General features: G+C 35.2%; 1 protein-coding gene across 1 annotated transcript; it reads left to right on the forward strand.

Annotated features, from left to right (window-relative positions):
- The first annotated feature begins 2310 nt into the window (after window positions 1–2310).
- On the forward strand, window positions 2311–23265 carry LOC121382148. The gene is made up of 15 exons (XM_041511658.1): window positions 2311–2426; window positions 6726–6853; window positions 7654–7695; window positions 9783–9839; window positions 10651–10765; window positions 11061–11185; window positions 11545–11589; window positions 12987–13104; window positions 14843–14970; window positions 16095–16136; window positions 16733–16786; window positions 17236–17350; window positions 17980–18104; window positions 19191–19220; window positions 22513–23265. The coding sequence occupies exons 1-15, from the start codon at window positions 2389–2391 to the stop codon at window positions 22611–22613; spliced, it is 1263 nt and encodes a 420-aa protein (XP_041367592.1). The 5' UTR covers window positions 2311–2388; the 3' UTR covers window positions 22614–23265.
- Window positions 23266–23846: the final 581 nt, after the last annotated feature.

Consider the following 23846-nt stretch of genomic DNA (forward strand, 5'->3'; position numbering starts at 1 on the left):
TTCTTGTTCTCTTTGACTCAATGATCCCTTCGTCTTTAGTCATCTACACTTTCGCCTCTATCTCAAATCGTCTCCCTTCGCTCTATGACTGCATCTTCTGGTTAAACCAGTATTTATTTCCATCATAGAAAATAAAAGCAGTTGGTGATTGGCCAAAAGGCAATAGCCTACATTAAGGCCTCTGTTCTATATTTTACAATATGAAATTTTTAAAAACAATATGAAAACCCCAGCCGTTTTGTTATACTCCTCATCGTCCATTACCTGCTAATTATCTGAACTGAACTGAACTTTATTTACACTCTGGCCGTAATTCAACGGCATATGAGGTACATTGTAAAAATATAATTAAATGAATAAATAAATGACAAGATGGCACATTCGTCATAATAATGTACATCAGATAAAACAAGTGTATAGCTATGGATTCATACTTGCATTTGAAGACATACATTGCATATACATATAAAATGAAATTGTAAAAACAGATTAAGAATATGCATAATTTGTTTACAGAAAACTGCTAGCTTTCTGAGAACACAAGTTTTTTTTACTGTCGAATAGCATTCTAAATTTATAAACATTTGGTCTAGACTGGCAGAAGTCTTGTTCTTCCATCTTTAAAAAAAGGACAACACATTATATAATGAAATTCATCACCAATTTCGTTATTTGTACACAGAAAGCATGTTCTATTTGTTAAAGTTATTTTTTTCCATCTGCCTTTTTCAATGGGAAGATAATGATTTGAGAGTCGAAAATGTAATAGTGGTAACCAATATTTTTTTTCTAAATTGGTTAAATATGTCTCGAACACAATATTTGATTTAAACAGTCTGTAACAAGATGCTTTAGATGAATTAACAATTTTATTGTTCCATGTTTGTAAGAACTGATCCTGTAATCTTAAAATAATTCTTTGTTTTAATAGATTTACATCTGGTAGCTGGTTACACTGTGCAGTCCATACATTACTATATCCAACGTCATCCAAAACAAATTTGATAAACTTTAACCATTTATGATCACATATTCCATTTTTATAATCATTCAGCAAAAATTCATATATCAAGAATGATAACTTTGTGTGTTTTCTAGTTATTAGTTTAAACCAAAAAGTGATCATTCTTAATTTGATAGCAAGGAAGACTGGGTAACGCCCCAGATCTCCATATAACGTATTCACAGGCGTTGACTTCTTAACTGACAACAGAAACTTCATGAATTTATTTCGTAACGTTTCTAAATAACCACAAATCTCGCAACCATATAACAAAATAGATTGTACCATACAATCAAACAATTTCAAAAGGACTTGTACAGAAAGGTCATACCGTGTTCCTTGTTTTAAGATAAAATACATGGCTTTTTCGGCATGTGAAAACAAAGCTTTTCTAGTATTAGTAAACTTGTTAGACTTATGAAAAATTATTCCAAGGTACTTGTAGATCTCTACATTCTCTAAAATTATGTTTCCTAAATTAAATAGTTTATTATAGTCCTTCTTGCTACCACCACAAATTAAAACCTTAGTCTTCGTGCAATTGACAGTTAATTTCCATGTACTACAATACACATCAAAGACATCTAATAAATGTTGCATATGATCATAATTGTCTGCGAGGAGTACCATGTCATCGGTATATAATAAAACAAATAAAACAGTACACAAATGTAGCATATCGTCAGATATGGTTTTTTCAAGACTAAGTCCATTGCAGCCATGCGCTTTGAAAGTATCTTCAATGTCATTAAGAAATAATGAAAACAGAAGAGGTGATAAGTTTTCACCTCGTCTCACGCCCACACAACATGGAAAATAATCTGTATAAACACCTTGAACAGTCACACATGATTTAATATGTTGATACATACTGTGGATAACATTAAAACATTTACCTGTTATACCATTTTTCACTACTTTATCCCATAGTCCAACTCTCCACACTCTACCTCTATAATATTTGACGTGCCTATATCCAATTAAGGTTCAAGCACAGACGTTTGTATGCGTGCGTGCGTCTCTCTCTCTCTCTCTCTCTCTCTCTCTCTCTCTCTCTCTCTCTCTCTCTCTCTCTCTCCATCCCTCCTCTCACTCTCTCTCTCACACTCTCTCTCTCTCTCTCTCTCTCTCTCTCTCTCTCTCTCTCTCTCTCTCTCTCTCTCTCTCTCTCTCTCTCTCTCTCTCTCTCTCTCTCTCTCTCTCTCTCTCTCTCTCTCTCTCTCTGTGTGTGTGTGTGTGTGTGTGTGTATGTTGATATGAATGTATATAACATGGTACACGTATATATTTTTTACATTTCAGTGTGTTGTGTTTGTGGCTTTACTAAAGAAGAATGTATCAATGTAGACCAAGTCCAGAAGTGTTATTCCAAATTTAGTATAGCCATGCTTAACGAAGCGAATAACTTTACAGAAGTTTGCTTGTAAGTATAATATTACAGTGTTTTAAGTGGTGGTGTTTTTTTTAAAACATTAATTAATTAATTATTTATTTTAAATAACACTCGTTTTGTATAAGTATATTTTTGTTAGGTTATTTTGTTTATTAAAAGAACACAACACATTTGGACACAAACCATTCATAACATAATATGTAATTATTTATTTTCTGTCACTGAAAGGCATACTGTCACAGATTTAAAGACCTTATTTTTCTAAAAATGGATAATAAATAAAAATTACATTAATTGTTGGAAACCAAATCTAGCTATCGCATCACCGTAACTGAACCATGATGGAGTGAAATCCATGTCATCCCTCTCGGAAATTTTAGATTTTGAATTATGGACCATTGCCATAATTAAATTATTTTTTACAAAATGTCATTAAGAAATGGAGTATGGTGGTTATGAAGATGGTTGAATAAAGTACGTTTAGGCACAAATCAAATTATATTTGTTCAGGTAATAGTTTGTTAGACCATTAAATAGGTCAGTGGTTTGTGACAATATGCCTTGAATATCGGTTAACTGTTGACTGTATTAGAAACGTCATAATATTAATATATGCACGTGTATGTTGTTTGTTGGTCAAGTAGAGGTTAAAACATATCAGTCAGCTGACTTGATTATAATGCGACTAAGTCTTAAATACACTGCTGCCATTGTATGCTGTTTCCGACTAATAAATTATATCTAACGACTAAAATTTCATACTAAAGATAGTTTCTAGTTTAGATTATTTGTATATTCAATGTGTTTGTGGTCGTTGTAATGTTTGTACGTAGCCCAAACTGGATGTGGTGTGCTAGTAATTTCGTACCTACGAAAACAAATATATATATATACATGTATTAAGGACTAAAATGAAGTTTAAGCTAGTATACACAGTAGGACGATCAGAAACACATTTAATATTCAGACATTGATGTTTTATGCACGAAAACTGTATTAATTTTAGTAAGCAATTTTAGTCAATAAAACATATCTGGTAGACGGCAACGTCTTAACAATGACAAGACACTCAGGACCGTCGCTCTAGTACTAAGTCAGTTTATTTCAATTACTTAAAGCCGCACACCCTAGTTCCATCCAGCGAAAATAAATTATAATTTGGTTAATCTACAAACCTGTAACACACTTAGATCACGTTTTTATCAAATGGAGTGAAAAAGCAGGTTTTATATCGATAAATACCATGGGAATCCCCATGTCCCAATTGCTTGAAATAATTTTGAAAGTTTGTATTCTGATGTCACCGGTAGATGTCGCTCGAAGCACAACAATGCCTACGTCACGACAAATTTCACAGACTTGGGGTGCGTTCTTTTCACCTCTCCTGGACATGTTCCAACTGTTCTGTCCTGGTTGTATCCCCTCTCCAGATATCCAGAAAATCTCACAAATGAACAACAACAAATGATGTTGATCGCGCGAACCGTGCACGAGAAAACAAACCGAACCAAAATGATAACGGTCACGTGGTATACCAACGTCTGTGACATTAAAATGGAAATATCCCGTCTAAAAATAGATTAGACCATGTCTGCTCAACGGTTTTTTCTCAAACGTGCGCCCGTTTTTCAGAAATACGAAAAATGCATTTTGTGGTATTACAAACACCAGGATTACCAGGGTTACCAAAAAACACTTCAGGTGAATGGAAATGTATATTCTAAATAATAAACGGTAAGTAAAGTGCAATTTTATTTGTGAAAAAATGGGTTTAATAGCGAAAAACAACGCCGTAATGGTTAACAACTAGCCGTAACTAGGGTGTGTCCCTTTAAGACCAGAAAGTTTACAGTTAATAATGGGCGTTCCACGTAAATGACAGTAGTTGTTGATTTATTGATATCAAGTCTTAAAGGTTCTTGACCATGTTACAACACTGTGAGATATTTGTGTGTAGAAGTCTGTTGTTTTACTTTCAAAAGTAATTTCTCACCTAGTCACGTGAAATATACATACACTCACTGAAACACGTTCCTGTGCATATTTTAATAGTAATGGAGGAAAACAATTCGTTTTCAAGAAATTATTTATTGATCATTCGTAAACATTACGAGACGATTTGCATAATTATGTTGATGCCACCATGTTATCAAATTTCAATCATTTACAAACTTTGTAGTTGGTTTGGGACCATTTTATTTTGTGCACATTAACTTTTTGCCTCGAGCATTTCTGAATATATCATATGTTCAGAATATATATCATATGTTCAGAATATATATCATATGTTCAGAATATATATCATATGTTCAGAATATATATCATATATTCAGAAATGCTCGAGGCAAAAAGTTAATGTGCACGAAACTTACAATTTTCCCCGGCACTTCAAAACGCAAATGTTTATGTTCATGATCAGTTAAAGGCATTGTTCCGAGTTTGCAACTATTGTAACATGTTTTCGACTAACAGAGCATTTTAAACAACTAATATTATTATATTACATACATTCTGTTGCTTTAAATGTCAGTGTCTGTATATACAATGTGTTTCTTGTTGTCGTATTGTTTGTAATAGCACAAACTGTATTTTTCCTCAAATAAGTTCGTACGTACGAAACATTTTTCTATTAGGAAGTAAAATGAAATTCAAGCTACTACACACATTACGACGATCAGAAAGACACTCGATATATAGAAACTGACGATCAGCAACACACTTGATATATAGAAACTGACGATCAGAAACACACTCGATATATAGAAACTGACGATTAGAAACACACTTGATATATAGAAACTGACGATCAGAAACACACTCGATATATAGAAACTGACGATCAGAAACACACTTGATATATAGAAACTGACCATTAGAAACACACTCGATATATAGAAACTGACGATTAGAAACACACTCGATATATAGAAACTGACGATCAGAAACACACTCGATATATAGAAACTGACGATCAGAAACACACTCGATATATAGAAACTGACGATTAGAAACACACTCGATATATAGAAACTGACGATCAGAAACACACTTGATATATAGAAACTGACCATTAGAAACACACTCGATATATAGAAACTGACGATTAGAAACTCACTCGATATACAGAAACTGACGATCAGAAACACACTCGATATATAGAAACTGACGATCAGAAACACACTCGATATATAGAAACTGACGATCAGAAACACACTCGATATATAGAAAGTGACGATAAACACACTCGATATGTAAAAACTGACGATCAGAAACACACTCGATATATAGAAAGTGACGATCAGAAACACACTCGATATATAGAAAGTGACGATCAGAAACACACTCGATATATAGAAACTGACGATCATAAACACACTCGATATATAGAAAGTGACGATCAGAAACACACTCGATATATAGAAACTGACGATTAGAAACACACTCGATATACAGAAACTGACGATCTGAAACACACTCGATATATAGAAACTGACGATCAGAAAGACACTCGACATGTAGAAGCTGACGATCAGAAACACACTCGATATATAGAAACTAACGACCAAAAACACACTCGACATATAGAAAATGACGATCAGAAACACACTCGATATATAGAAAGTGACGATCAGAAACACACTCGACATTTAAAAAGTGACAATCAGAAACACACTCGATATATAAAAAGTGACGATCAGAAACACACTCGATATATAGAAACTGACGATCAGAAACACACTCGATATATAGAAACTGACGATCAGAAACACACTCGATATATAGAAAGTGATCTTCTAAACAACAAACTGTATTCAAGATGTAACTTCAGTTGTTAAAGAATTTATTGCTTGGATATACGTTATAATGGTTGCAAACTCGGGGTAGTCCCTGACGATGATCTCAGCAAGGCACGTAACAAAACAAACCCCCAATATCATGAAATTTCTGACAGTGGGTGTACAGAAATGACACTTCTAACCAAGACACTGTAAGATCCAACGAAAGGTACTGCAATTTGATTTTTAAAGGATTATATGTACATTTAAAATCTATATATGTATGCTTTTTGATAACTAGAAATGCATCAGTATTAACTAGAATTTTTTTTTAATGTATTACTGTATTAGTATATATCTTGTTATTGGGAAATACCTAATAAATCGGTGTTCCATTTGCCAAAGTTACACAGTTTAATACTTAATAAGTTTGTACAAGAAATCTGAAACATGCAATACATTTATATGTATGTATTGGATGTATATATACAACACAGAGTGAAGGAGTTCTTTTTCAGAGCAACTACATCTATCAGTGTTTTGTTTATTCCAGGTCGGCTAAGGTCTATATCACCTGTGTGGAACATGCCGCATGCGAGTGCAACCGTACCACCGACTCAACCGTTGGAACCGCCCTGACCTACACTCACGGACTGTACGCATCCAGGGACTGTCAGTCAGGTTTGATGAGTCATTTGTCTTTTATTACACGCATTTACAGAATATATTTCCTGGAGGCGTTTGTCTGTGCACATTAAAAAGATACGCAATAATTTTAAAATATCACATTGCCATGGAACACAGAGCGAGAGGTAAAGCAGTAAAAAACTTTCTATCCATTTAGTGCGATACGTCATGGGACAAGTGCATTTACAGTCAATACACCACAACTGGCATATTAAAGGCTGTGGTATGTGCTGCCCTTCCAGAGATAATTTCTATATATATACTACAATTCAATAGTGAATAAATACGCAAATTCACAAACACACGTCACCTACATGTACACATGCAGACATACACGCATGTATTAAATGTCCACAGCTATATGATATATTCACCAAAAATGTAACTTAATTTTGCCATAACTCCGTAACAAACATGACGAATCACACTAACAATACGGTAATGGGCCATTTCGAACTACCTTTATAGCCGTTAAAGAAATAAAAATAAACATTACAAGCCACCTGATGATTGACAGAAACAACACTGACTATTAATTTCTACATATTTTACACAATGGTATCAGTTACAAAGGATTCGTAACAAATGTTTGAAAGTGTTTACTAGATCATTAACACCTGCTAATCAGTTTTAAAATCTTCGTCATTGTCTTACTATAGCTTATTTATTTTAAATCAGTTTTGTTAGTTTAAGCTTAAATGCAATGTGAAAATTACTATTAGTTACTTGTTTATCTCTATAGCTATTACTTATTTGTTTATCTATAGCTATTATTTATCTATTTCTGTTGACAGCTGTTGGACCGTTACCAGTCACACAAGGCGTGACATGTTATGGTAAGTGCATATAAAGGTTCTTGTATATCAAATATATTCCCACTGCCGATAATGTTAACATTTCTGATAAATATGAACGACAAAACCGTTATCCGCGATCAAGACCGTATCTCTGTACAATGCAGAGACAAATGGGTATAGTGGTTAATTCCATCTATATCTAGTGTCACCAAAGAGATGAAAAAGTGTGTTCATAATATGGAATAGCATCAGCTATCATTTTGGTCAGTGATGATCTACTATTTAGTAGATATTGCCTCCAAATGTCTACCATAAAACGTTTTGAATGCCCTCAGGAGTCCCTGGATATCATAACCTTGATGGAACAACTTCTGTGCCAGAATGATGTGGCGTTGTTTGGAGCTGGAGAAGAAGGTATATTGCTTGGCATAAAGGCAACATTGACTATTGGAAAGTTGAAGTCATCGCTTTTGTCGTATAGTTTAGTTTGGAGACCACTGTCGTTTTGAATCTCTGTGCGTAGATCGAGGTATGAAACTGAATTAAACTGATGGAGGCAGTGAATCAACACGCCCAGGCAAGCAATGCACCAGCAAAAAACGTATGACATCACATACTTTTAAATCTCTTAAATGCCATGTGACACCCTCATGTTTTCTTGCCTATATATTAAGGTGGGTTTTTTTTTTTTTTTTTTTTTTAATCAGAAACCTTAAATCTTGCTGAAAATCACAGGTCCAATTTTTGGAAGTACCCTGTATTGATTTCAACCTCTAGTGTACATTGCATAGCAATTGTATACTGTGTAAAACTGTATTGATATATTGGCAATAAATAACAATAAAAGCACAAAACAGTCATATATTACTACCAACCAGCTTCTTTTACTCCGTAAACATATGATACGAAACTATCTGACTGGTTACAACGCAACCTAAATGACGAAGATCACATATTTAGTTATGTTTTTAAATGACTTCGTCATATAATATTTTTATTTAATCACAGTTATGAATAACAATAATGAAAAATAAATCAAATTTGTTATTTATATCGTAATTGATGGCAAGTATCGTATTCAAACTATAAACGCTATTTGGTGGATTATGGAATATATATGCTCACTTAAAAATTATGGGCTTCAAATACCATGCTTTTCAGTTACAATTTTGATAAAGACATTTTTGTTTTAAAATCAATTTATATCTGGCGTATAATATACATTGTCATTGAAAACGTATCGTACATTTGACTTCTGTATTACTGAAATCAAATCACATTGTTTTGACGTGACATTTCCGATGACGTTTACTACATTTTATTGCTCTATATTTTGCTTGTTGTACACCTTTTGTAAACTTTGATGTACACATTTTTGTGTCAGACATTATATATTACCCATTTTACTATGCCCGGCAGGCTTCGTTTCAGGTTAATATACGTCCGCCATGCGCTATAGGTCACAAGATTCACCGTGTGATTGGTTGTTCGTGCACCTATAGTTGGTTAACATAGTTGTAAACGTGACTTGTTTGATGTCTTTGTTTTAGAGTCATTCTATGCATCTGTGTGCTTAAAGTTTTTGTTTTGTTTAACGACACCACTAGAGCACATTGATTTATTCATCATCGGCTATTGGACGTCACACATTTGGTCATTATGACATATAGTCTCAGAGAGGAAACCCGCTACATTTTTTCATTAGTAGCAAGTGATCTTTTATATGCACCATCCCACAGACAGAACAGCACATGCCACGACCTTTGATATACCAATCGCGGCGCACTAGCTGGAACGAGAAATAGCCCAATGGGCCCATCGACGGTGATCGATCCCAAACAGACCACGCATCAAACGGGCACTTTACCACTGGGCTACGTCCCGCCCCCTGTGTACTTAAACGTCACAAATTACTACTTTTAAATTCGCCCACAATTTTAAATAATTAAATGAAATTTAATTTAAAATATTAAGTCCAAATTATATTAAATAGATTAAATAAAATAAAATAAATTTAAATAGAATAAATCCAAATTAATTAAATTAAATAGATAAATTAAATTAAATCGATTAAATCAAAATTAAATTAAATTGGTTATTTAAACTGTTATTGTTTTATTTTTCAGATAACGCCACCAACACAACAGTAAAAGGCGAGATCGTCGCTTTGGCGGTAGCAGACTGTACGTATCTAAGAAGACCAGATCTAATTATAACTTATGATTGTACACCACCATTAATTATTCCTTGCAGTTCAATATAATTTCTATATCAGAATATATTCTGTTAAAAAATACATCAATATCGAGAGGGTCTTGATGTGACTAGTAGTTTTAGGGAGTATAATCCCTTGACAACTACCTTGCAAAAAATCAACATAGGTCGACCAGGAAAATGTTCAGTTATCCACCCTCATGCCAGAGCACCGCCTCGTGTTGCTGTTATACAAGTGGCAGTACACCTTCAAAAATCATAAAATGTCAAGCATATTACTCGGTGAAACTTTAACGATTACAAACCAGGTTTTGGGTTCATACAGATATTAATTTGATACCATGTCGAAACAGAAACGAAATTTAACCGTACTGAGAACTGTCAGAACCAGTAAAATTATCGATATCATTTACAAATCTTGGGACGAAGTGGCCACTAACAGACTAAATGTGTTTATGTAGAGTTTAAGGCGTCGTTCGTCATATTGCCAATGTGAATTAAAACTGAATTTTAAGAATATATTTAATTATTAAATCGACAAAAAGCTAAATTGAACAACATCATATATCATAAATACTATTCATTAAAGATGCTTTATCATACTATATATTTATGAGTAATGTTTGGCAAACTGAAATTTGAATTTAGCGATGAAATTGCTAATCATTGTTTTTGGGTGCAGCTTTAACCCTAACAGACTGTGATATATTATTACATAATTAGAGTTATGAAGACAGTGTAGAACATCATGTGAAGTATAACATTACTTATATTTTGTAGCGGCTCTAGTGGCAGGGTTAGAGCGAATATGTTCTGGATTCCGCGATTGCTACGTGACCTATGACGAAAAGGCCGCCCAGGCATTACATCACAGAGACCTCAGCAGTTTGTGCAGGTATTAAACACGGAATGTTTACTCCATCTTTGATACACATGTAAATATGAGTATTAAGATTACTATGATAATGTCGATGATGATGATGGTGATGATGGTTATTATTAATATTATTAAAAAAAAACCTGCTAAATTTGCTAATAAATAACCTAACCTAACCATTTTTTTGTGGTGTTTTGCGATTTAAACATCTGTTTGTGATGTTTTGCTATTTAAACATATTTTGTTGTACTAGTTGGCCGTTATAAACATATTGTATTGTACGTTTTGTCATGTATTAACTGTTTGGTTTCAGTGTTTTAGAGGAGACCATACAATGTTTTCAAACAGCGGCCTGTGCATGCGGTAAGACGTCTCACTCCGAGATCGTTTCTGATCTAGCGTACAACAGAAATGTCTACATGTCCACATGCGGAATAAGTATGTACCCTATACAATGTACATGTATTATACCTATTCGTTTATCATTGGCGATTTATTCCACCCATCGACTATCGTAGTATCTGTCATAAAATATCTTTTGTACTATTGTCGTCAAATAATAAATAATTTGTAAAATGTTACTCTTTTTATATCGTTTAAAGGTCATATTTATTATTATTATTATTATTATTATTTAAAACACATTTCACCAATATGCAAAACCTGGGTAACTCTCTCTCTTGCCAAATACTGAATATTATATACTATACGCATCATTATGTTCACATTAAGTGATATGCAATTAATTTGATATGGCAATTAGAACAGGATAAAATTTTATATTGCATTCTTTTCAGTCCGAGACATCAATGGTTTACAAAGGATCACGTGTGACACAAATCGTACGTTATTTGCTTTGTTTTTAATTCATAGTAATAATCAACATACTAACTACCACCATCACTGGCAAATTTATTACCAGTCTTATGACAATTATTATGATCATCACTACCACTGGTTACCATGATCATTATGCTCATCCTCATTGCAACAACCACCATCAAAATAAACAACATCATTACTAGCATCTTTATGACCACCGTACTCACTATTCAGTATCGGAACCACCAACATAACAACCAACATCATGATTATCGCCACCACCACCACCACCGTCATCATTATCACCACTACCACCACCATCCTTTAAACACAAAATGAAAACAACATGGTCATGTTTAGGAATACTCTTCGACTTGTTATTATTACATATTTGTTAGACTGTAAAAGTTTAACTATGGCCAATACTGCAGTCCTTGTGGTTTGAGGCCATTACTCGTGCACAGTATCACAGTCTGTACAGTTAATACACCTCAGGGTCGAATTTACGAACACTGTTTTTCTTAAACGCAGGTGTTTATGCATTGTAAATGGATGTAGTTACACGCGTGTATAAGACAAACACAGGCTTTGTAAAATCGAACCTAACGGTACAAGGGGCCGGACACACTTTCACAAACGTACAGAATGTATTAGTTTTGTTTTGTTTTAAAAAAGTACGTTGAGATTACCCCTCCCCCCCCCCCCCCCTCCCCCAAGTATATAGTTTGTGCGCTCGAGGTGAACGGCCACTATCAAGCTATCTAAATGTCGACGGAAAATGTTCACAAAATACTACTTAAAACTTCACAAAACATTTGAAACGTCGTTTTTCGTTGGGGCGATCCTGGGTCCACTATTGAAAAGTATCCGCCGAAGGTTCAAGCACGCCTGTATCGGACACATTGATGTTTCCAGGAACTATTTCATCCAAACAAATTTGGAGATTCAAATCTATATTGATATGTTAAAATCCGTACTGATATGGAAATCTATATTGATATGCAAATCTATACTGACATGGAAGTCTATATTTAAGAAAAGCTGTTTTAGAATGTTACTGTAACTTATGCGATAACTTTGCTCTGATGTAATGTGTTCATCCACCATTACATAGCCAAACGCTACAAGTCGCTTTAAATATTGTCCACGCACTAAATAACACAATAGTCTTGTTCATATTAAAGTCAAAATATCACATTTTATTGCTTGAGAGGTCCATAAAAAACAAAAGCCTTAGGATTTCATTTTTTTTATATGTCACATTTAATACAGAAATATCAACATTTTATAAGTTGTGTTTGAGGCATATTCCAGGTTTCGGATGGTTAGGCCTTCTGTTATTATTATTTTTAAAATCGGATAAGAGTTAGGAAGTTTGTATCAAGTACTGGACAGCATTACGTGTTTGTGTTTGCAGAAAACGGAACCTGGACGAACCCTAGTTCCTGCCACGACCATAACCCACTGTACGGATGTTTCAATAAATTTCAGTGGGACCTGACAACAGCGAAAACACAGGCTGACCACCGATGCAAGTTAGTATAACATTGATTTACGGGAAATTATGGAAACGCCTTCATATTTCATTTTGTCACCTTGGTGTATCAAACCACACAGCTTGAACATCTGGAAAAAGATCACACAGATCCAATTATTTATAAATAGCACTTCATATAATATCAGAGAATTACCGTGACTACATTCTAGCTTATGCTGATGGATCCCGGGATAGTAATGCTGTGGCTTGTGCAACAGTTTTTCCCATCAGATGCAATCATTTCTATGATAGTGCCTGATTCGGAATCTATTTTTTTCTGCTGGAACCTGGGCAATTATTAAAGTCCTAGAACAAATTAACGATTCTATGGAATCCAAATATATTATTTTACAAAATATGAACCTGGAACATCCGTTAACTGGGATGTTGATACGAAAGTCTTTTAATAAAGACATTGTATTATTTTGGGTTCACAGTCATATTGACATCAAGGGTAATACAAAGGCTGACACAGCTGTCAAGTCTGCGTTGGATTTGCTACATGTCAAGGTTGGTGTTACCTTACACTGATATTAAACATCATATTAACCAATACATGTATATTTGTTTTTCAACTTGGCAAGATGATTGCGACGGTGCTGTCGCGAACAAGCTTCATTCTGTGAAGCCAGTCCTGGGAGTGTGGCAGTCCTCCTACAGGCGGTGAAAGAAGGGTGGAATTGTTTTATGCCATGCTGACATCAGCCATACAAACTTGACACATTACGTTTTCTGAACACGGATCCTCCACCTCAGTGTGAGCACTGTCGGTGTTAACTGACAATTCACCGCATTCTGGTGGAATGTAATCATCTTGGACCTATAGATGAGGAAATGTATATTTGGCAGAAAAAATATGATGGAATCATTTTAGTTCCACGCAGAACCTATTTTGAAATGTTTTACGAGATGTTGATTTTTATTCGAAATTTTAATATATTTTCTTGTGATTCTTATATTATTGCACAGCTCTTTATAGTGAGTTTTTAACTTTAATTTTATAATTCCTATAATGATGTAACATTGTTGATATCAATTCGTTCATATAACTACCATTGTTTGACACCCAATAGCCGATGTATTTTTTTTTATGCTGGGGCGTCGTTAAAGATCCATTCATTCATATGCATTGCATTACTTGCAGAATTCTGTAGGGGAGACTGTTCTGGGTTGTTCGTGGGAGGGTGTGTGCATGGCTACCCAAGTGTATTTGTATTAGTATAGAATTTATAAATAAAATTTGTTTCCAAAGAATAAAACAGAGAAAGAGAGGTAGACAGAAAAAAGAAGAAGAGACAGACCAATAGGAAGGAAGGAAACGTTTTATTTAACGACGCACTCAACACATTTTATTTACGGTTATATGGCGTCAGACATATGGTTAAGGACCACACAGATATTGAAGGAGGAAACTCGCTGTCGCCACTTCATGGGCTACTTTTTTCGATTGGCAGCAAGGGATCTTTTATATGCACCATCCCATAGATAGGATAGCACATACCACGGCCTTTGATGCACCAGTCGTGGTGCACTGGCTGGAGCGAGAAATAGCCCAATGGGCCCACCGACGGGGATCGATCCCAAACCGACCGCGCATCAAGCGAGCGCTTTACCACTGGGCTATGTCTCGCCCCACAGACCAATAGAGTCAGAGAGATAGAGACATTGATCGCCAGCAACAGGGACAAAGTGATGTACAGAGAGCGTTCTATCAACTGCTGTGTTTGTATTTTCAGGGCGTACATGTATTACATGGATTGTGTGGAGGATCTGGCTTGTCGCTGTGGTTTGATCAGAGACGTCACCGTGTACAGATCACTCGCCAACTTCGCGTCACAATACTCCAAGGAACAGTGTGATACACGTACGTATCTCTTATTGCAATAGCCGAACGTATCCCTTTTAGCAATACGCCAACATATCCCATTCTAATAATACGCGCACGTATCCCTTTTTGCAATACACACCCCATTCTAATAACACGCGCGCGTATCCCTCATTGCAATACGCATACGTATTCCATTTTTGTAATACGCATAGACGCTTACACAATTATCTACATATGTGCATGCCCCAACGATACGTGTTTGTATCATCTTGTAGCAATATATACGTATATATACCCTTCTAGTAATACGCTTACGTATTCCTTCGGTGCGTTCCGTTTACGTATTCCGTTTTAGAGAGTCACTTACATAATAGTATTTCTGCTATAATTATGGCGATATAGTTTGAAGCGGAATGTAGATCCGTTATACAGGATTACAGAACTCGCTGCAGGATCAATCATCACTTGGCGGAACTATTGTTTTGTCCATTACAGGCCCGTAGGAACCGGGGAAGGGGCTTGGGGCTGAGATGGGTGCTTGTGCCTCCCAATTGATGACAAAGATGTAAATAAATATAAAATTCTATATTGTGCCTCCCACTAGACACCGTGTCCACCATACTAAATACCCCTCCACTCCAGATATCGTTCATACGAGTCTGCATTACGAACCAGTGGCAGTGATCCACAAGTAGTACATGTATATCAAAGGGAGGCAAGCTTTTAAAGTATATGCTACTAAATAATGTACACACAAAAGACAGCTTTCCGTTAATCACTAAGAGGTCTGTTTTTCGGCAGCTAGATTATTTTTTTAACGACACCACTATATTGAATGTCTGATACATAAACCCGCTACTTCATTTCCATTAACATCTTTTATGTGCACTTTATCACTGACAGGGCACCACATACCACGGCCTTTGATATGCCAGTCGTGGGGCACTGGTTGGGACGGGGACAACCCATTCAGTGAATGGATCCTACGACCAAAACACCCTAGATGAAGTGAGACGAGCGCCTTACCCACTGAGTTAGACCCCACCGCCTTTTAGATCAAGTACCAGAAGTGCCATTATTATACTAGGCATCTAAGTAACAGTATGTTCAAAATGTATGAGAAATAAAAGTTGTCAGATTTGTATTCTTTGTTGTTTCAGTTTTTCAAAAGCTGCAGCCTATGCCGGGTATCCAGTGTCAAGGTAAGAACATGCAATAGAGTACTAATCAAAATTATACCCCACCATGGTTTTCCGTATACAGCAATCAACATGTTCAACAATATGTATCGCGATATTTTTATAGCATACTAGCATAATGTATATTAGGTGTATATGCTTTGTATGCATGTTTGTCATAAATGATTTTTTCGAACAAAAACTACGAGTTAAAGAAAAGAAACAATAGTTGAATTTGTCCAGAACGAAAGCGAAAGTCGGATTGCACCGTCAAACATCTCTCGCATGTACTGTATCCATGAGTCGCAAGCACATAGAAAAGACAACTACAGCTACCTGTTGCCCATGTTTATTGTGACATCTGGTCACTGCCATAATCATTGGTCAAACAATATTTATATATAGTAGGTTGACATGTCAAAAATAAAAAAGAAGATAAAACAAAATAAAATAAAACCCCCAAAACAATACCAAACGAACACCCCTAAAAATAAAAAAACAGAGACAAAAACAAAAACAAATAACACTCCTGCCCCCACCTCCCAAAAACAAAAAAACACTTTTAACGCAATACCATGAATAATAAGCAGTAAACATAAATTCCTCTTTTTTTTTATAAGATGGCGGCGGAACACGTGGCGAGGAAGATCGACTTGTTCTAGCACTAGCTGAAGGTAAGAACAGAATACTGTATCTGGAAATACACCCTCGGGCCTGGAAATACACCCTCTGGCTCATTATCTTATTGTCACGTCAATGAATATGTAGCTTGTATGTTTCAGTACAATGCAGTGGCACTAAGCTGCTTAACTGTTTTTGCCTTAGTATAGTTACCTGCTTTTATGTAGTTTCACACCACACTATTAGCGCACGTCATTATGGGAAAGGTCAACTCGAGGTTCCTTTAATTTCGGTTCTAGAGGTGGTGGTAAATTATGTAAATATATATTATAGTCTGAGGGTGGTGGATACAAAGTGCAATTATTCAGAAATGTGTTCAGCAATATATCGCGGTTACGTGTTATTTTATTATGTGTCTAGAATAATGTGATAATGTGATAACGTATATACTTTTGAAATATGTGCTATGGTATGTTTAAACATTAATAATGACTTGTTTCAGCACCATCCGTTACGTCTGAGAATAAGAAATGTCCTGGCTTACACTCGTGTTATTCAGCGCTAGACGAACAGCTCGGAAAGGCACTTTTCCAAAAAAACCTTCCAAAAATGTGTTTGTAAGTAACTCTGTTGCCCGACAGTGACTGTCGATTTGCGATATTCGGGTACTCAGTCATTTTGCTATATCTGTTTACAAGGGAGTATTACCTAATATCTATTCCATGGGCAGGAGGATGAAGCGAATTATGTTATCTATCTATATATCTGTCTATCTGTCTGTCTATTTGTCTATCTACTTTGTTTGCGTGTGCATACCTGCCAAAAAGAAAATGAGAGAAAGAGAAAGAAACAGGGAAAGAGGAGAGGAAGAGAGAGGTAAAGAGAGGAAAGATAGATAGTAAGAGAGACACGGGGAGAGAGAGAGAGAGAGAGAGAGAGAGAGAGAGAGAGAGAGAGAGAGAGAGAGAGAGAGAGAGAGAGAGAGAGAGAGAGAGGGAGGGTGAGAGAGAGAGGGTGAGAGGGTGAGAGAGAGAAATATAGAGAGAGAGAGCGAGAGAGAGCGAGACACAGAGAGAGAGAGAGAGAGAGAGAGAGAGAGAGAGAGAGAGAGAGAGAGAGAGAAGAGAGAGAGAGAGAGAGAGAGAGAGAGAGAGAGAGAGAGAGAGACACCTACCAGCCATCCACTTCTTTCTCGTCTAGATCTGCGGCTGCAAATTTATAAACTGAGTATACCCATTTGTTTCAGGGCACAGAAGTCGTACGTTGAATGTTTAGAGCACGTGTTCTGTACGTGTGGAACGTTCCATACCCTGAACGTTACAGAGTTTCTTCATTTCCAGCGACAAACACACCAAAGAATTTGCGCTGAGGGTAATATCAGAGTGTTATAAACCAAAAAACAGTTAAAGCGACATACCCTAGTTTTTAAACACTATGACATATTTCCCACTATTAGCGCTGTTTTTGATAACTGAAATCAAACATTACTTAGATTTTATTGTTTAGATTATATTTCCGTACATTCGAAGTCTTTTCGATCTTCCTGGTTTTCTAATTCCATGAAATCTTTTTTCATGTTTTTAAAAACACACGTACTTCTTAGACGAGCTCAAGTCTATTTTTAAGGGTACATTATGTGTATTTCACCGTTTCAATGTCAGAACAGAACAGAACTTTATTTACTAGTACTCTCAGGCCGTAAACCACAGCATATGAGGTACATAATACAATTATACATATATTTTGACAAGATGGCAAACGTATAAGTATTTCAAATAAATAAATAAATAAACAAATACATATATTTATATATACATACATACATAAAATACATATCCATATAGGTATTTTAGCCGGGGGACTTAAAGGTATTCATAATAAATTTACAGAAAGTTGACAATTTACGAAGGACACCGGTTTTCTTGCTGTTGAAGATATTATAAAATGTATATGTATTAGGTTTTGATTGACAGTATAATTGTGGTAAGTAAATAATTCTGGGTTCTTTAAAAATGGGCATTTAAGTATATAATGGAACTCGTCTCCGATGTCGTTACTGTTGCAGAGGGGACATATTCTATCATGTCACAGACTCTTGTTTCACTTTATCTTTAACTTTATCCAACTGAGTTACAGGTTTGAAAACTTAATGCCCCATTTTCACGGGTTGAAACTAGGATCTGCGACTTCAATGTGTGTTTACCAAGTTATTGACAATTCGCTGTTTTTATCAGGTGAATCTAACAGTATTCGTATCACAGGGACTCCACATGTGAAGAAAAATACCCATGATCCAGACAAAATTGAAAACACTTTCAAATGCATCCAAAACATCAGCTTTGAACCTCTGGTATCTATACTGTCTATAAAAATAAATCTCATTACTGTATCCAATATTAACATGGGATGGTTACGTGTGTGTAACGATTTCTGTAATTTCTGTTCCTTGTTTTGCAGATGCACCAATCCGAGCTATGTATACGTGCAGTAAGTATATCGATTTACGCCTGGCTTTGATCGTACCTGCTCATGTACATTATACACGTACTATGAGGGTCTGTGTGTGTGTGGTGTGTGTGTGTGTGTGTGTGTGTGTGTCTCTCTCTCTCTCTCTCTCTCTCTCTCTCTCTCTCTCTCTCTCTCTCTCTCTCTCTCTCTCTCTCTCTCTCTCTCTCTCTCTCTTCTCTCTCCCTCTGTCTGTGTCCGTATGTGTGTCTGTCTATCTATCTATCTATCTATGTATCTATCATTCAGGTCAGGTCTAGGTTTTGTTTCTAGAAAATCTTGCGACATTCAAGAAATCCCCGGGTAGACAAAGCACCACCACTCTACACTAGCGCTAATAAAAACCTAACACCTATAATCAAAGTACTGAAAGGGGGTGTAGACAAGGGAACCCGTTGTCGCCATATATTTTTATTATTTGTGCTGAAATTTTAGCTATTATTGTTAGAAATAACGAAACCATTAAAGGTATTGATATAGACAGCCAAGAATACCTTATATCGCAATACGCCGATGACACAAGCTTCATTCTTGACGGATCTCCCGAGTCCTTGTACGGTACATTTAAAGTTTTAGATTATTACGCACGTATTTCTGGTTTAAAAATAAATTATTCTAAATCAAAAGCCATATGGATTGGAAGTAAAAAGTTCTCTAACGAGGTGTTTCACCATGCACGATGGAAGTTGGAATGGGGGGCAACAGATTTTTGTATACTTGGTATTAATTTCTCATTTACCTTGGAACATATCATGCATCTAAATTATAATATTAAAGTACTGGAAATTAAAAAATTAATAAAATTATGGTCCATTAGAAAATTAACGGTTTTGGGGAGAATAACTGTTCTTAAAACCTTAATAATACCGAAGCTAATATATTTGCTAATATCACTGCCAGACCCAGGGAAAGGTTTTTTTAAAAAATATAACGACGCAATTTCATAAATTTATTTGGCAGAATAAACCAGAAAAGCTCAAACGTGATTTAATAGCACACGGTTATAAAGCAGGGGGTATTAAAATGTTAAACATATATCATTTTAAAAACTCATTAAAATGTTCATGGATACGAAGACTGTTTTTAAACAATTCAAAGTAGGTTACTCTTTTCAAATCCGTTACAAGTATCTCAAAGAACGATTTAATAATATATGGTGATCCTTTTATTTCAAAAAAATGCATTGAGATGTCAAACATGTTTTGGAAAGATACATTACTGAGTTGGATAACTACTGAACAAAAACATAAGCCACAATCTGTAGATGATATTTTATCAGTTAATATTTGGCATAATAGTGAAATAGTTATAAATCATAAACCATTTTTATATAAACATTATGCCCCAAAAGGTATAATCTTCATAAACGATTTAGTAGATGATTATGGAGAATTTTTAAAGTATGAACAATTTGCAGAAAAATATCATGTTAATTCAAATTTCATTAGCTATGCTTCACTAATAAATGCTGTGAAATCATTCATATCAACATTTAGTGATTTAAGGGACGATCGTTTCAAAAAAGTGAATAATCCAATTTTTCCTTTTAGGTTAAGACTCAACCATAAACACATAATCCCAAAAGCGCAGATAAAATATAGAAATCAAGAATTTAATTTTGACTCAAGTGATTGGGAACAATACTATGAATTACCTTTCCAAAGCATTAATGATACAACTTTATTATTGTTTCAGTATCGCATCCTACATCGGATTTTAGCAACAAACACTTTTCTATATATGATTCATTATGTAGATTCTAATATGTGTATATTCTGTAATAACTTCCCAGAAACTCTACAACATCTTTTCTATGAATGCACTCAGGTTAATACTTTATGGAAAGCTGTAGAAGACTGGGTTTTGTCCAAAACAGGAATTGTTGTCCACTTTGACAAAAATACTGTTATGTTTGGTATTATTAACAAAAAGAACGTTAATATAATTAACTGGCTAATTATTAACATTAAATATTATATATACTGTACGAAAATGCAAGAATTTTGTTTAACTATCGCGTCCGTTCAAAACGTGTTGCAAAACAAATTTTAAATTGAGAAATATATTTATTTAAAAAACTGCAACTATGAAAAGTTTAATAAAGAATGGGCACAATGGCTCAACCTTTTTATATAGTGAAAGAAAGAAAAAAACCCCATTACACTTAGATAACGATCTACTCAAAGGAAAAACTTTTTATAATTGCATGTTCATATAACATTCCAACACAGGCCGACTGCTGTTCCTGTTATTATCATCAGTTTAATTCTGTTTCGTTACTCATCATCAACTTTAGGTTTTTCTTCCTCTTCTTCTTTTTTTGTTTTATTATTTTTTTTATTCTTCTTGTTCTTCTTGTTTTCCTTCTTTTTCTTCTTCTTCTTCTTCTCTCGTTGTTACCCTTTTTTCTTTTTTAAAAGTCCTGGACCATAAGACGTGCATAAAAGGAAGTACTATTTTGTTTTGATTTGTACCTGCATATATCAGAATAGAATGTAATGTGAGTGCGTACGTGCGTGCGTGTATGCGTATGTATGTGTGTATGTTTGTATATACGTATGTATGTTTACACATGTATGAATATTAATTTTAAGATAAATTGTGAGGCGGTGTATCAGGGCTTCCCAACCCTGGCACTGTCTAATGGTCTGGGGACAAGAAAAAAAAAAAAAAAAAAAAAAAAAATACTGCCGATGCTTTAGATATTCTCCCCCCCCCCCCCCCCCCCCCCCCCCCCCGAAAAAAGAAAAGAAAAAAAAAAGTAATAGGACCATCGGAGCCAGTGCAAATGGGTCCACTTTAAAAAAATAAAAAAAATAAACTGCATAACACAAACTAAGTGACAATGCAGTTCCCATTGGTATTTGTTAAATAAAAAAATGAGGCAATAACAAACTGCAGACGGAATTTAAGAGAATCAGACTAAAGTTCCAGAATTGATGCCGCGATGCAGCTTTTTTATTTTTATTTTTTTAAAATCATGGATTGCACAGAAAAGGTGGGTATATAATGACCATGGTGCCCTTTCCTTTGCCGTGACACCATAAATATTTTCTTTTACATTTTCGATACAGCCAGTGCAGTTTTTATGACTTGGACTTTGGCCGCAAATGATTTTAAAACAAGCCATGCTACTCATTCAGAACTACAGGACCTGTTTGAGAGAGAAATTAAAGACAGCTGATGGTCCAAGCTAGCATACAGATCTTGCCTTAATTAAATATAAAAAAACAACAAAAAAACAAACAAACAGTGAAACGCTTTTATTTTTCAGACGTTTCCAGTTCATCGGCCAAGTTCAACAGACTGCCAGCAAGTTTTCTCCTCAGTGTTGTTTGGGCGTTTGTGTTTATACTGAAAGATCGGAGACTGTGAAATAATAGATCTGTGATGAATACCTGTAGATAAATACGTGCTAGTCCAACCTTTAAACCTATAGTCTGTCCCATCTTCCTACAAATATGTTGTTATTTAAAAAAAAAAAAGATCAGTTTTGTTTGACATAAGAAAAGTAGAAGTGTTTTGGAAAGGATCCTCCCCCCCCCTCCCCCCAAAAAAAACAACAAAAACCAACAAAAAAACCCACCTCACCCCCAAAAACAACCTATTTTTGTGTCCAAATTAGAAAACATTCGGCTCAGAAATAATTTCATAGCATGAAAAGAGGTGTTCCCTGTGGGACGGACTGTAGATCTACCTAGTTATTTTGATTAAAACTGCCATCTCATAAATTTGTCATACAACATCGTGTACTGATGGAAAATAACTACACTTTTAATAAACTCATGTTTTCTCAGTCAACTGCATACAAACCATCGTCAAACATTTTCAACATATTGTACAATAAAAGAAACAGAAGCATCCGCTCGCTTTTCGTCCATAGGTGACATTGTCAAATGGTAGGGGGCCTACGTATTACATGTGACTTAGATTGAAAACAGCAGCCATCATAAATCAAAGACTGGCGCGTCATATGAAAGAAAGTGTCACGGGGATTCTATAATTCCCGTAACTGAATAAAAGACGATTATCCAAATATCTCTCCTAACTGTATATCTATTAGATCTCTCTGTAACGGGCAGTTCAAAACCGCTTTGGCTCGTCTAGGTATGATCAGAGATACGATCTTATATAAAGTATATATTATTATAGCACGTTTAGTTCACTAGACCTCACAATACACTTTTCTGTATTAACCTACGCTGACAAATGTACAGCCGTAGTAGTTAATTAATAACAACAATAAACAACCCAGAACTGATCACTTAATTGTTAATCTCTAGGTGTCTCGTTTACACAATATGCGAATCACTTCACCGTGACACAACACCCACACGTGTGATAATTGAGAAACGCTGCCAGGAGAACTTAATTAATAAAGGAATTACAACACTATTCCTAACTGGTTAATTTTTAATTAACCCTAACTACTCATTCAGTAACCTTGTAACACAGAATTAATACACCTATCACAATAAAGACAATAACCTACAGTTTACCTAGGTGTTCTAGGATAAATGGCTAAGCTTTATATTACCAAATACTCGTATAATGTTAGAACAAAAAGTCTACGATTTACTTCGTCAGATGACCGAAGACACTGTCTAA

Source organism: Gigantopelta aegis, chromosome 9 (assembly GCF_016097555.1).
Source record: "Gigantopelta aegis isolate Gae_Host chromosome 9, Gae_host_genome, whole genome shotgun sequence".
NCBI lineage: Eukaryota > Metazoa > Mollusca > Gastropoda > Neomphalida > Peltospiridae > Gigantopelta > Gigantopelta aegis.

Coding starts and splice junctions, on each gene's coding strand:
- LOC121382148 (XM_041511658.1), top strand. CDS start 2,389: ATGCTTAACGAAGCGAATAACTTTACAGAAGTTTGCTT. Junction 9,840..10,650: donor CGCTTTGGCGGTAGCAGACT/GTACGTATCTAA, acceptor TATATTTTGTAG/CGGCTCTAGTGGCAGGGTTA. Junction 16,787..17,235: donor TGTTCTAGCACTAGCTGAAG/GTAAGAACAGAA, acceptor GACTTGTTTCAG/CACCATCCGTTACGTCTGAG.